Source organism: Pelodiscus sinensis, chromosome 4 (assembly GCF_049634645.1).
Source record: "Pelodiscus sinensis isolate JC-2024 chromosome 4, ASM4963464v1, whole genome shotgun sequence".
NCBI classification, from domain to species: Eukaryota; Metazoa; Chordata; order Testudines; family Trionychidae; genus Pelodiscus; species Pelodiscus sinensis.
In genome coordinates this window covers 67,776,811-67,792,091 of record NC_134714.1, presented here as the reverse complement: position 1 = coordinate 67,792,091, position 15,281 = coordinate 67,776,811, and the positions used below count along the sequence as shown (strand labels likewise).

Sequence of the window (15,281 nt, the reverse complement as noted above, 5' to 3'; positions counted from 1 at the left end):
ATCATTTAAACTTCCTAAATATAATTATTTCACAGAATATTTTGTTCTCTTAATTTAAAAAAAAAATCAGTTTATTAGTTCCCAGGACAATCTCTGAGAAGCTGAAGCATGCATGCTACAGCCAGTTTCCCTTGCGTATTTGACAAAGTGGTACCATGTGTCTAATTAACATTCCAGCAAGCTAGCATTCATTTGTACGCCAGGATTTTGTTTTGTTTTGTGTTAATTTATTTATAAAATGGAGGATCATAGGTTAGTCAAGATCCTTCGCATTTGCTGGCAGCTTTTTGATATATGACTGAGAAGGAAATGAGAAAGTCAAAGGAAGACTGTACTGCAGAAAACTGAACAGTAAATCTGAAATAGTTCAAATGAAATACTCCATGTAAAACTACCTTTTCCTCAAAAAGCTAACCTTTTCTTTGAGTTGTCAGATCTAATTGTGATGTAATAAAAGAGCAGCTTTGTTTGTCACAACATTGAGCATAAAGTTTTAAAATCTGATGCTAAAGTTTGCCACCTGTGTTTTTCCCCTTTGCTTTAGGAAAACAGACGACTGTTTTCTTTATCTAATCTCTTTTTCTTAAATGTTTCAGTGAGGTTTTTAAAACCTATAATGTTGCCATGGATTACATTACCCTCGCGCTTATGATCTGGAACTTTGGCGTGGTGGGAATGATCTGCATTCACTGGAAAGGCCCACTCCGGCTCCAGCAAGCATATCTCATTATGATCAGTGCTCTCATGGCCCTGGTGTTCATTAAATACCTTCCTGAATGGACTGCATGGCTTATCCTCGCGGTAATTTCAGTTTATGGTAAGACCGTAAAACATGATATCAACTATGTCGATGGCACTCTGTCTTTCTCCTTTCACTTCTTCCTTCTGTTTGATCAGACATAAAGCCCAGAGTCTAAACACAGTCAGGACAAAGGTTTTGCTAAAATGTCTTACTCAAATTCCAGGGACCAGATTGTGTTCCCTTACATCTGACCCATGGGTAAGAATTTGAATTGATTTTAAAACACAGAAGTGAATTGTAATTGCAGATGGATACCTAGTCTGAAATTCCCTGATAGTGGTAAAGATGAGGGTCTGGGTTTTTTTTCCCATATTTGTAGGAATATAGGATTAATCAGACTTGAGCAGCCCTTTGTCCATGTTAGGCCAACATTGTCCTTAGGTACCTCATGCCTCAGAGGAAGGTGAAAATGCCCCTTTTACACACAGTGCTAGATAGTTGATCCAAACTATAAATGAGGTGAGGAGAGTCTTCCTTGGCCTTCTCAGGTCAAATGCTTATTAAGTTCCTCTATCTCATCTTGTGTGAACTCAAGTATTAGCAGTTATAAGATTTTATGTATTTCACTTTAAACTACATAAGTTGTGTAGACAGGACTGTGCCATCCATGTCAAATATATTCCATAACAATAACAAACAGCAGCAATTCCTGCCTGACACAAAATAGGCAATTATATTATTAATAATAATAATTATTATTATTAATAATCCCCACCCCTCATGTTCCCAAAGGAAACCCCACCCTTGGCATCATAGCCTTCCCTAACTGCTAGTGCAAGGAAGATAGTCTTCACAGTGTGACTTGAAGGTCACAACATTTGGGCTATTTTCAACCCAGTAAGGGTGAATTCCAAGATTAAGGAGTTGCATACTGACAGCCCCATAAGCAGATCCCCATCTCATATGGTGAGGGAGCTCCAGCTTGTGTGCCTTGGTTGACTGCAGCTACTGTTCTGCTTATGCATATGGAGCACTGCTGTTGTGCTCCCAGCAGTGTAGTGCTTTTAGCAAGTAGGCTGCTGCATTCCACATTGCTTATGGCTTCAGATGGATTTAAGATTTCACTCCGGTAGAGGGCATTGCAGGAGGCTAAATGTCAGGTGACAGAGCAAGGTTAGAATCCAAAAGAAAAAGCTGCAAACACCTGATTAGCCACAAATGGCTGGGAGGGAGGAAAGCAGTGTGGATCTAATAATAATCTATATGCAACTGAGACACAAACCTGACTCTGAAATTGCAATACTTCAGTAACAAATGAAGGGGACCCATAATTGAGATGTGGGAGGTTGATCTTCCTCAGGCTACATCTACATGTAGCACTACGTGTGTGATTCTTCGCTCCCGTACACATACTTTTTCTATCTCTGAGAGCGCGCTAAAATTAGTATAGCAGTAGTGGTAACATGGCTTAGCCATGCCAAATATCTATCCACAGGGTTTAGATGGGTGTGTATTAAGCATAGCTTAGCCTTGTTACTGCTGCGCTTACTACAACGTCTGTGTTACTAGTTACACTAATGCTAGCTCCCATTGAGCTAGCACAAAGATGTGAGTCACGTCTTTTGCTTATAGTGTAGTCATAGCCTCACTGAGAATCTCCTGTTTCTTCCCCAACTTGCCATTACTAGTCATTCTTTTAAAAATCCGGCGGTAGTATTTTGCTCTTGGCTAATTTCCTGTTTTAACTACAGCCAGTACCAGAGGCGTGGGAAGGAATGAACAGAAAAGGATTCATGATCTCTCTCTTCTTGTCCAGTCTGATCTAGCAGTTTGTGGTCACCCAGAGCAGAGGATTGCATCCCTGACCGTTTTGGCCAATAGCCACTGATGAACCTATATTTCATGAACTTATCTAGCCATTGTTTTTATTACCCAGTTATACTTTTGTCCTTCACATCTTCTAACAATGAGTTCCAAAGGGTTAGTGCAGTGTGTGAAGAAGTACTTCCTTACATTTGTTTTTAGAACTACTACCTGTTCATTTCATTGGGTGCCCTGGTTCTTGCGTAATGTGAATGGATAAATAAGACTTCCTTATTCACTTTATCCACACCATTCATGATTTTTAGACCTCTGTCATATCCACCCCTATTCATCTCTTTGATAAACTGAATAGTTTTTATTTGAATAGTCCTCCTTTAATCTCTTCTCTAATGAGTGGTATGCAATAGCTTTCATATTTGTTGTTGCCCTTCTCTATTTCCAATGCACATGGTGGTGGTTGTTTGTGGTGTGTGTGTGGTTTTGGTTTTGGTTTGTTTGTTTTTGCTTTTGTAATCAGAATGCACAGAGCATTCAATGCATCCAGGCATCTGTATTCATCCATAGATTTATATGATGATCAGTAGGGTATTTTAGGGTCGTCTTATTGATCCCTTTGCTAATGCTTCCTAATGTTCTGTTAGCTTTTTTTACAGCCAGTGCACGGTGTCAGAGAACTATCCACAATGATGCCAAGATCTTTCTTGAGTGGTAACAGCTAATTTACACTTCATCATTTTGAGTGCATAAGTGTGACTGTTTTCCATTGTACATTACTTACTGTTAGCAACGCTGAATTTTATCTGCCATTTTTGTTGCTCAGTCACCCAGATTAGTTAGATCCCTTTGTAGTTCTTTTCCGGCAGCTTGAGATTTAACTATCTATAGTAGTTAATGAACTGCAAATTTTGCCACATCAGTTTGCCTTTTTTCCAGATCATATATGAATATGTTGGACAGCACTTGTCCCAACACAGATCCTTGGGTGATCCTAGGTTTATATCTTTCCATTGTGAAACTTATGATTTTTTCCTACCCTTTGTTTTCTCTTTTAACCAGTTACTTATCGTAGTGATGGCCTTCCCTCTTATCCCATGACTACTTAGTTTGCTTAAGAGCAGTTTGTGAGGGACCTTATCAAAGGTTTTTAGGTAAGCTGAATCACCCTTGTCCTCATAAGTTTGGCTCCCTAAGATAATTCTAATATTTTGGTGAGACATGATTTTCCTTTGCAGAAGCTGTGTTGACTGTTCCCCAACATAACATATATTAATCTATGTATCTGATAATTTATGTTCTTTATAGTAGCTTCAACGATTGCCCTGATGCTGAAGTTAGGCTTAATGGTATGTAATTGCCAGGATCACCTCTGGAGTCTTTTTTTAAAAATGAATATATTCCATTAACTATGCTCCAGTCTTCTGGTACAGAAGTCGATATAAGTGATAGGTTGCATGCCTCTAGTAGTAGTTCTGCAGTTTTATATTAGAGTTCTTTCAGAACACCATCTGATTCTGGTCACTTTTTACTATTTATCAGGTTTTTTTCCTAAACCACCCCTATTGACATCTTAAACTAGCACAGTTACCGTATATACTCGAGTATAAGCCGGCCCAAATATAAGCCGAGGCACCTAATTTTACCCCAAAGAACTGGGAAAAAATATTGACTCGAGTATAAGCCTAGGGTAGGAAATGAGGCAGCTACTGGTAAATGTAAAAAATGAAGATAGATACCAATAAAATCTCGGTATCTATCAGAGACGCTCGGACACTCGGCCCAACCAGCTCAGCCCCCGCCCCGCAGCCCCCACGTTCCGGCCCCCTTGCCTGCCAACGAGCCCCCTCTAAACGAGCCAGCGGGGGGGGGGGGGGACTGTGAGAGACCAGAGCCGGGCATCGATGGGCCAATGAGCCAGCGGGGGGAGCGGGTGCCGGTGCTGGCTGGATTTTACCACGGGAGGGGAGGGCAGGGGGAGCAGGGAGCAGCGGCTGGTCCCGAGCTCAGCTGTTCCCAAGCTCAGCGCTGCACCCGAGCGTCATGGCGAACGGCCCCAAACGCCCTTCCTCCCACGCGGCAAGGGCCCATGGTGCCGGGCAGGCAGGGGCTGGGGGGCCAGGAGGGCAGGGGCTGGGGGGCCGAGGGGGCAGGGGCTTGGGGGGACAAGAGGACAGGGGGGCCGGGAGGGCCAGGAGGGCAGGGGCTTGGGGGGACAAGAGGACAGGGGGGCCGGGAGGGCCAGGAGGGCAGGGGCTGGGGGGGACGAGGAGACAGGGGTTGGGGGGGACAAGGGGACAGGGGGGCTGAGAGGGTCAGGAGGGCAGGGGCTGGGGGGCCAGAGCTCCGGGCTCACGCGTCTAGACCCGGCCGGCGGCAGAGACGCGCTGAGCCCGCCCGCGAGCAGGAGGCTGACTCGAGTATAAGCCGAGGGGGGCATTTTTCAGCACAAAAACTGTGCTGAAAAACTCGGCTTATACTCGAGTATATACGGTACTCAGTATTGTCACCTAAAACTAACGACTTGGGTATGGGACTCTTCCTCACATCCTCTATAATAAAGAAGGTTGTGCTCTATAATGGCCTTCTCTTCATTAAGTGGTGCTTTAGCACCTCGATGGACAAGTGGCTGAACTGAATTCTTTGAGGGGTGTTGTTTCTGCTGCACTTGGAAAAAAAATTGCTATAAGTTTTCTTTTCTTTTGGGTAGCTGCTGTTCATATTTTATTTTTGGCCTCCATAATTTTATTTTTACACTTGGCTTCTGTTTCCAGCAGGATTTGTCTTCCAGTATTTGAAGCAGAGTTGGGGAACCTAAGGGCTGGGGACCAGATGTGGCCCCTGGCTTTCCTGGATCTGGCCCCTGAAGCTCAGGGCTCCCCCCCCCAACATTGTGGGGGAAAGGAGCTCCAGCCTCCCCTCCCACTCCACCATGGGGTTGGAGCACACAATCTACTAGCCTAGGCCCACCTAGGCTCTGGTGTGCGAGGGGAATGTGGGGAATGTCTTTCTCCTCAGTTGGGGGCCACGTCAGTGAGGGTTTGGGGGGGATTTTTGCTTCTCACTTGTGTGCGACCTCTGACCCACTCCTGGTTTAAAGCAGGGCTGCTCAACACATGGGCCACATGTGGTCTGCTTCCCCTTTGTTTGCGGCCTGCAGTGTGGTTTGGGTTTACTTGGGGCTCAACATGCAGCCTGCACATGGGATCCTTTGAACATGGCGAGGCTTCTCTCAGGCAGGGTGAGCACTGAAAGACACAAGCAAACAGGTTGGCAGGAACAGACGGGTACACGGTGTCAACATTTCTAGCCCCCTCAAGGGAGGAGGGGCCAGGAATGTCACGGCATTGTGGGAAGTGCTTTGTATTCACATTGGAAAAAATAATCCCAACTATATATACAATATGATGGGGACTAGTTTGGCTACAACCACTCAGAGAAAGATCTTGGAATCATTGTGGATAGTTCTTTGAAAACATCCACTCAGTGTGCAGAGGCAATCAAAAAAGCAAATAGAATGTTAGGAGTCATTAAAAAAGGATAGAGAATAAGACAGAAAATATCTTATTGCCTCTATATAAAACTATGATATGCCTACATCTTGAGTACTGTGTACGGATGTGGTCGCCTCATCTCATAAAAGATATATTGGCATTGGAAAAGATTCAGAAAAGGGCAACAAAAATGATTAGGGGTTTGGAATGGGTCGTATATGAAGAGAGATAAAAAAGACTTGGACTTTTCAGCTTAGAAAAGAGGAGACTAAAGGGGGATATGATAGAAGTCTATAAAATCATGACTGGTATGGAAAATGTGAATTAAATAAAAGTTATTTATGTAGTCCCACAATAAAAGAACTAGGGGTCACCAAATGAAATTAATAGGCAGCAGGTTTAAAACAAACAAAAGGAAGTTTTTCTTCACTTAGCGCACAGTCATCCTGTGGAACTTTTTGCCAGAGGATGCGGTTAAGGCTAGAACTTTAACAGGGTTCAAAAAAAAGCTAGATAGATTTGTGGAGGTTAGGCTATTAGCCAGGATGGGTAGGAATGGTGTCCTTAGCCTTGTTTCTCTGGAGGTGGATGACAAGGGACGGATCTGGTATTGGCCACTGTTGGCGGACTGGATACTGGGTTGGATGGTCCTTTGGTCTGACCCAGTATGGCCTGAGGATGTTAAAATGCGGTTAATTGACTAGTCGAGTAGTCTATAGGCACTTCCACATTCCTCCCGCTGGGGCTTTTGTACATTTCAAAGGAGGAACGCGGAACTCCGCGTACAGCCCGGGGCCCGTGGGAAGTCCCGCTGACTCCAGGCTGCACACGGGTGTCTGCTTTGACATGCACAGGAGATTCCAGTGGGAGCTTTTGTGCACTCCGAAGCCATGGAGTCCCCCGCTAACTCCAGGCTACGTGCTATGCTGCATGCTGCTAGAAGCCTGGGGATCAGCTGAGGTCTCTCCAGCTAACCCCAGGTTCCACACAGTACTTCCCTGGAACCCACCTGCTTCTAGGGAAGTGCCGCGCAGAGCCCGGGATTCAGCTGGGGAATCCCCAGCTGACCCCAGGCTCCACTGATGCCCCTTTGAAATGTGTGGAGGCAGTGTTTTAAAGGGGCAGCTGCCTCACAGCTGATCCATGGATCAGCTGTGCAGCAGCTGCCCCTTTGATAAGGTCCTCCCCTCCTTTGTTGCCTCTGTCTCCTAGAGGCGGCAGGGGGGCAGAATCAACTAGTCAAAAGATTATCCAATAAGTAAATGCTTATCTGATAGTTGACTAGTCTTTAACATCTCTAGTATGGCCGTTCTTATGCTCGGCAGTGTGAAATAAGCTATTTGCATATATTTGTGTGTGTGTGTGTGTGTGTGTGTGTGTGTGTGTGTGTGTGTGTGTGTGTGTGTGTGTGTATATATATATATATATATAGTTGCATGTATGTGCAACCGCATTTAAGTTGCAGCCCTCAGCATGTGCTGTGAGTATCATTGTGGCCTTTGGGCTTCCAAAGTTGAGTAGCTCTGGTTTAAAGGATGCCTCTAACCACTTTGCTTTTTAGACATGGTGACTTTTTTTGGTTGTCTTTCCTGTTTTTTTATTATTTGTTTTTTTATTTAGTTTGAGTCTGTTCCAGTGTTTTTCAATGGTTTCCATGCTGTCTGCAGGCATTTTACTCTTATGACTGTTCCTTTTAATTTTTGTTTATTTAGCTTACTCATTTTTGTGTCGTTCCCCTTTTTGAAGTTAAAAGCTACCGTGATGAGTTTCTTGATTTTTTTGTTTTTTTGGTTTTTGTTTGTTTTCCCCTTCTCCCCCAGTGATGTTGTTAACTTCAGTTACATTATGATGGCAGTTAATGAGGAGTTCTGCTGTATTCCCCTCTTAGGTCAGATCCTGTGTTCTACTTAAGACTAAATCAAGAATTATGTCTTCCCTTGAGGGTTTTAGGACTAGCTGCTCGAAAAAGCAGTTATTAATGGTGTCCACAGATTTTATATCTGCATCCCGTCCTGTCCTGAGGTGACATGTTCCCAGTCAGTACGGGAACAGTTGAAATCCCTCTATTATTATTATTATTATTATTATTTATTATTGGGTTTTCTTGTTTATGTAACCTCTCTAATCTCCCTGAGCATTTACAGTGCCCATCATCCTAATATTCCCATTTCTATATTATGACCCTTTTTATTGGTAATTATGTATGGTTAAATGAGTACTTTTGATTTTATATTTATTTTTACTTTTCATTCATTGTTCAAAGTACAAGAACCAGAGGACTTGATTAAAAAAAAGGAGGTTGCTTATATTTCATTATGCTGCTCGTCATTTTGAGTACCTCATTCAAATCCTTGCTAACACTCCGTTTTCAAGTTAAACAACCCTGGGATTATTAGGTTTTTTTTCAATCTCTTCCTATATAAATATTCATGGTTTCTCTTGTTCAGGTGGGAACAGGCAGATTGACAGCCTGTGTGAGACTAGCACATTCTATAAAATATCCTGTAAGCTACATTTATCTATTCTCTTAAGTTGAACTGTTATCTTAGAGAACCAAAATGACCTTATAAAATGTGCTTGCACAACAAAGCTTTTGTTGATTTTTCATATCTAATGATTATGTTGATTTTGCATTGCCTCATAGACCTCTCTTTATTTAGGGTTAGACTTCTGTAAAGAAAAGCTACTGGTAATATACTCTTGAATTTTAAGGCGCTGAATCTCGCAGTTGCATAGCTTTGTATTTGAGAATAATTTTATATTTTTGACTTACGGGTCTTATTTAGCAACAATATTTTTACACTAGCTTGTCTCTTAACAGCTAATTAGTACATGGAACTAGATTGTTTAATGCTATAGAACAACAGTGGCAGTTTGAGCTTTTGTTATAGACCGGTCTCCATATATACTGCAATTATACAGCTGCATTGTAATTATGACCATCTGGGGTTTCAAAGAGAGTCTTCTAAATATGAACCAAACATGACCCAGGCAGACTTTTACTTACTTTTGTAAATAGCCAAGAGTAGTTGTATAGAGAACTGTAATTTTTAAAAATAGTAAGTGCATCTTCCCTACCCTAAAGAACTTGTAACTGTAGATATGGCAAGTTATGGGTAACAAACAGTAAGGAATATGGAACAAGAAGACAAATTACAAATGGATACTTGGTTTATGTGCACTTTTTTGAGTTCTGGTTCAGATGGGTATTCACCATGGGTCCACGTGCTCCATGAACCCATGAATAGAAACTTGTGAATAGGAGTGTCCATTAGTCTGTGCCAGCACATTGTTTTCTTGTGCTTCAAAATGAGGGCACAAGGGGCAGAGCAGACTGACAGTCTCGCCAGTTCCTTTGTGCCACCTGTAGTTTAGGACAGAAACTTTTGTGCCATTAGCCATCTGGCTTCTGCTCTAGCGTTGATAATAGTTCTAGTTATTTTACTAATTAGTGCTTTTTAGATTGTATTTTGGTGGGAACTGGAAGAGTTTCCTCACTTTTATTCCCTGCTTCCCATCCAAGGTGCTTATGCCCAACGTCCTAGGCTTCAAGCCTTACCTTGCCCACCATTGAGTGTTCCTGATAAGCAATCAGCTGCCTCAAGAAATCTCACATCCTACTGAAGTGTGAGATCTGCCATACACTCTTACTTTCTACTATTTGTACTAGGCAGTCCTGGGAGTTCAGATTCCACAAGCACGTGATGGAGTTCTCCATGAGTCCTTTATCAGACCCATGCCCTTCCCACTTGCCACAGCATTGACCAGCATCTCCAATCAGTGCCTCTCCAGCACTGATGGGTCCCTCCAGCAGGTCTGAGATGTCAAAAGGAAGCATGAACATGATAGAGAAAGGTTATGTGAAGATGGACAAGTAGTCTCATAAGCCCTTGAAGTTGACATCAAGCCTTCCCCCCTCCCTTTTCACCCTTTTGGGACTGAATGAAACTCCATTCTCTGGGATAGATGGACCTGGAGCTCACACGGAGCAAGGGCTTGTGCTAATGGACCAGGAGCTTCCACAGTTCTGAAACAGAACTCAAAAGTATGTAAGGCCAGTAAAGAGTACTCAGCTTTGCACCAGTGGAATCACACCAACAACTGTGCCCAAGCCTTCCATGTCTTCAGATCAGGATTCCAAGAAGCTGCATCTATTTGACAAAAAATGCTTTTCCTTTGCTATCCTACTCTTCCATACTGCAATCTGCTTGGCGTCTGTATTGGAATACAACTTTCTCATGCCACTACAAAAAATCCCCCCTTCAAGGGTAACAGCTTATTCAGTAAAGGAACTATGACAAATCACTCCACTCACTGTCCCTTGGAAAAGTACATCCCAGCCCCTCTCAGAAAATATTCTGAACTTCCATACACAGACAGCAGCCAGTGCCATACCACTCTGCCACCAAAAGGCCTGTGAGCCACCGAGAGAGCACCAAAAGGTGTACAATGAAGCAGATCCTGCTCCACCACCACAGTTCCCTCTCCAGACTCAACCCTTCTGACAGGGACAATCAGGATCAATCAACCAGTCCTCCCCCAACCCTTTTGGAGGCGATCTAGCCTATTTTCTTCCAATGTGGCACTGTTTAACTTTGGACGCATTGTCTTAGACAACATCTGCATGGGATACACCAGCGGATCTCAAACTTTTTGGGCTCTGGAGCCCTTTACATGTGTACAAATTTATGAGGCCCCCCCAGCATAATTGTATGTGTTGTACCTATCGATATTTACAGTTTGTCAACCTCGTGGAGCCCCTGGAGATGTCTCATGGAACCCTGAGGCTCTGCGGAGCACAGTTTGAGAAACACTGGGATATACCATTGAATTATTGTCTACCCCTTCTTCAACGTGTGCATTCTCCAGCCTTCTTCAGGGATTCCTCTTGTAAGGCATTCCCCAAACCGGTATTGGACTCTCTAATCCAACTAGAAACAATAGAATCGGTACCACCTCAACACAAAGGGAAAGGCTTTTACTTCAAATACGTCTTCATCCCCAAGAAGTGGGACTGGAGACCTATCCTGGACCTCAGACAGTTTTTTATATATGTTCATCACTCAGAGTTCAGGTCGATTACCCTGGTTGCTGTAATCTCCTCTTTGAACTAGAGCAACTGGTTTTAAGGACACTTGTTTTCACACAGAAATCTGCCAAGTACTCAAGAAATACCTGCATTTCATGGTGGACTCAAAGCATCTCTAGTACAAAGCAGTTTTGGGCTTTCATCAGCTCCAAGAGTTTTTACAAAGGTCATGACAGTAGTGTCACTATATATATGCAACCAGCTGCAGCATATGTTTCCCTGTCAAGATGAATGACTGTAACAAAGTGGTAACATTTTGTAATATTGTGAAGCTTATTTATGCCTCAGTTTCCTCTGTGGCATTGATATCCAATGATCTCCAGCTACATGTTAATTAGTGTATTGACATTCTTTCTTAACTTATTGAAATTTCTAGAATTTGAATTTATCGGAATTTGCAACAATTTCCAGTTTCTTGGAGAAACCATGGAGTCTTGCCGTACAGTTTGTTTAGCTTGCCACAGAATACAAGCATCCTTACTCCTAAAATCCTTTAGTGTGAGTAGAGCTCTTTTCCCTGTGGACCTCAGAGGTGTGTCCCGATGACTGGAGCCAGCAGAGATGGCCAGTGGTTATGGCACTGTTCTGGTACTAAATGTTCCATTCCCTGCTCAGCCACAGAGTTTCTGAATGAGCATGTGCATGTCACTCACCATCTGTATGCCTAAGTTCTCAGTCTTTGAAACAGGGATAGTAGCACTGCCCTGCTTCGTAGACATGTTGTGGGGAAAACCACATTAAACAAGCATTTATTCACTTCTGTGGTGAGCTTAGGTAAGTACCTAAAATGAATAGAGAGCAACAGACTCCTGGAAACACGCAAAGACCAAGGAGAACCAGGCTTTTACACACCTGTTAAATATGGAAAACTTATGTGATATGCCAAAGTCCCATATTTCTGACCAGTCAGTTTCTCACCACCTACAGTGGGGCATGCACTGGCATCTCTGTATACCTGATCTTCAGGCTGTAAATGTGGCAGTAGACTTGAGGAATGTAGGGAGTGGGGAAGAGGGATTGAAGAGCAGTGGCTCCCTGCCACATAATTTAGATATAATAAATTATCAACTATATTTACATCAGATAATCTATATCCACAGAACTTGTATCTTAACATTGACAACTGGACTGGTGCAAACTCACTAACCAAGTTTAGATTCCAGGTAGTATCCTGGAGGGTAGCCTATTACCAAATTCTGCAGCCACTCTCTCACAATTTTATTTTATTTTTTTTAAAGAAGTCAAGCCCTTATAATACTGCTGTTCAGGATCTTTTCTATGTGCTTTCTCTTGCAGATCTAGTTGCTGTCCTATGTCCTAAAGGCCCTCTTCGTATGTTGGTTGAAACAGCTCAAGAGAGAAATGAAACACTCTTCCCAGCGCTTGTTTACTCCTGTAAGTATCTTTTATTAAGGTTTTTAGATTTCTAATCTCCTGCCTGACCTTGAATAAAAGAGATGTAATCATACCCTTGACTTCCTTTCCTTTAATATGCTCTGTTGCATGTGCAGCTGGAGATCACAGTTCATTTCCTTAGGTCTTAATTCTTGGTTTGCTGTTGGCTCAGAACCCTGGAACCTGTTTCTTATCAGATATCCCAAGATAAAAACAGCACATGTTTTATTTTTAAATGAAAATGGAAAAAATAGTAAAGGATCCTGGTGTGGCCAAAACAGTGTCAGTAGAATGTAAATCAACCATGCTTAGGATAGGTTTTGATTCTATTTAGAAATATTTGTCCATTTGCAGGACTTGAACAGTCCCCTCGCCACAGGGAATGTAGATGCTTGTGTGGAGACTCTATATACAATGAATTCCTGCAAGCAGTAGATTTTCTTCAGACTTTTTAAAAGTATATTTCTAGCTTATAGTTGAGAGGAATAACCTGCTAAGAATGGTCTTGCTATTTTGTTTTGTGTGTGTGTATCTGCCTCTGGTGTTGCTCAGTTTCAGCTGAAATTATTTGTGATTTTTGACACATTTGCAGACTAATTTTAACAAAAAAAACTTCTTTAAGGTAGATTCACAAAGTCTCTGGGGGACGGAGGGGTGCCCATTTTGTAACTTTTAGATCAAAGTTTAAAGCGCTCACCTAATACACGAGACTCCTGTGTTCAGTCTAGGGATGTGAAAGACTAGTCGACTGTCTGATAAGTAAAAGCCAATTGGCCGTTTCCTCCCCTCCCCCCTTCTCCTTGCTGCATCTATCAGAAAGAAGCAGCAGGTGGAGGTGGGAGGCGAGGAGGAGTGGCTTCAGAGCAGCAGCTCTGTGTGGAGCCAGGGACTCCCCGCTGACCCCGGGTTCTGCATGGCGCTGCCGCTTTGAAACACCACGTGGAGCTGGCGCCAGCTGGGGACTCCAGCTGACCTCAGCTCCACATGGTGGCGCCGCTTTGAAATGCCGTGAGGAACCCCATGCAGCATTTCAAAGCAGCTACTCTGCATGGAGCCCAGGGTCAGCTGGGGACTCCCCCGCTGACCCCTGGCTCCACGCGGTGCTGCTGCTTTAAAACGCTGCAGAGATCAAGGGGCTAGTGGAGGACTCAATCATTCCCGCACTGGCCCAGTGCTCCCTGCATCACTTTCACCTTAGTGTAGCAACAACTGTAGGGTACTTCAAAGGAAAGTCGATGAAAATTGCATTGATTATTCAATTAGTCCGTTGTTCTAAATTTAACATCCCTAGTTCAGTCCCTCCCCCAGCCTGGGAACAGGAATTGGGATTTGAACTTGGGTCTTTTCTTCTCTCCTATCTAACTACCATAGGTTGTTACATTCTGGGATATTTTGGTGTGGTCTTTCTCAGTCTCCTGTTAAAACAGTTCCACCTTTTATAAATAATTATGCCTTTGAGCAATCATTTGAACTTGGATTTCCCATGTCCCAGGTGAGTCCCCAAACCACTGACACATAGAGTGATTCATTGTTTCTCTGTATGTTGCAATAACTACAGGCAGTCCCCGCGTTACGTACAAGATAGGGACTGTAGGTTTGTTCTTAAGTTGAATCTGTATGTAAGTCGGAACTGGCGTCCAGATTCAGCCGCTGCTGAAACTGATCAGTTTCAACAGTGGCTGAATCTGGACGCCAGTTCTGACGTACACACAGATTCAACTTAAAAACCCCAGGCATCACCAAGTCAGCTGCTGCTGAAACTGATCAGCGGCTGATTCCAGGAAGCCCAGGGCTGACTTGGGGACGCCTGGGGCAGAGCAGCTGGGGTGCTGCTGGGTTGGTCCAGTAGCGCCGCCGCTCCTCGGCGCTACTGGACCAACCCAGCAGCACCCAAGCTGCTCTGCCCCAGGCGTCCTGATTCAGCCGCTGCTGAAACTGACCAGCAGTGGCTGAATCAGGACGCCTGGGGCAGAGCAGCTGGGGTGCTGCCGGGTTGGTCCAGTGGCGCCCAGAGCGGCGCTACGGGACCAACTGGCAGCGCCCCAGCTGCTGTACCACAGGTGTCCGGAGCAAAGCCGCAGAGCACGGGGACAGTGGGACAGCCCAGACGCGCCGTGGCTGTCCTGCTGCCCTCAGGCTCCGCGGCTTTGCTCTGCTTTGCTCCCCGTCTCCCTGGTCTGCAGACCAGGGGGACGGGGAGCAAAGCGGCGGAACACGCGGGCAGCGGACAGCCCAGACGCATCTGGGTTGTCCGCTGCCCACGTGCTCCGCCGCTTTGCTTCCTCTCCCTGGTCTGCTGGAGACCAGGGAGACGGCCCCGTTCGTAACTATGGATCCGACATAAGTCGGATCCGCATAACTCGGGGACTGCCTGTATTCAAATATTTTGTATAAAGTGGGACAGCTTCAACAGGAGAGAAGCCTTTCCCAGGATATCCTCTAATCTGGGCACTCTCCTGGGAGCATGGAAAGAGTCAAGATCAAGTCCCCACTCCATAGTAAGCAAATGGGGGAATTGAATCCCAGACCCACACACATTGTGTGAGAGTCCTAATCACTGAGCTATAAGTTACATGGTTGGGACCACAGTCTCTTCTGGCAGTTTTGTGAATCTGGCATTTAAAAATGCCCGGAAACAAACTTTTTGGGTTGAAATTCACCAGCATTTTCCCAAATTTTTAGATTTTCCTCAAGTAGAACCAAAGGGATCCATTATTCACCCAGCTCCACTAAACAACAGAAA

The 15,281-nt window shown here is 44.1% G+C and overlaps 1 protein-coding gene across 5 annotated transcripts in view; it reads left to right on the top strand.

Moving 5' to 3' along the window:
- The window catches only part of PSEN1 (presenilin 1), a 61,724-nt gene that overhangs the window by 26,574 nt on the left and 19,869 nt on the right, over positions 1 to 15,281 (top strand). For all 5 annotated transcript variants that reach the window (XM_014576287.3, XM_014576283.3, XM_014576284.3 and 2 more), the window contains 2 exons: positions 597 to 817; positions 12,440 to 12,538. In XM_014576287.3, coding sequence (XP_014431773.1) covers positions 597 to 817; positions 12,440 to 12,538 — 320 coding nt within the window. The remainder of the gene's footprint in view (positions 1 to 596; positions 818 to 12,439; positions 12,539 to 15,281) is intronic.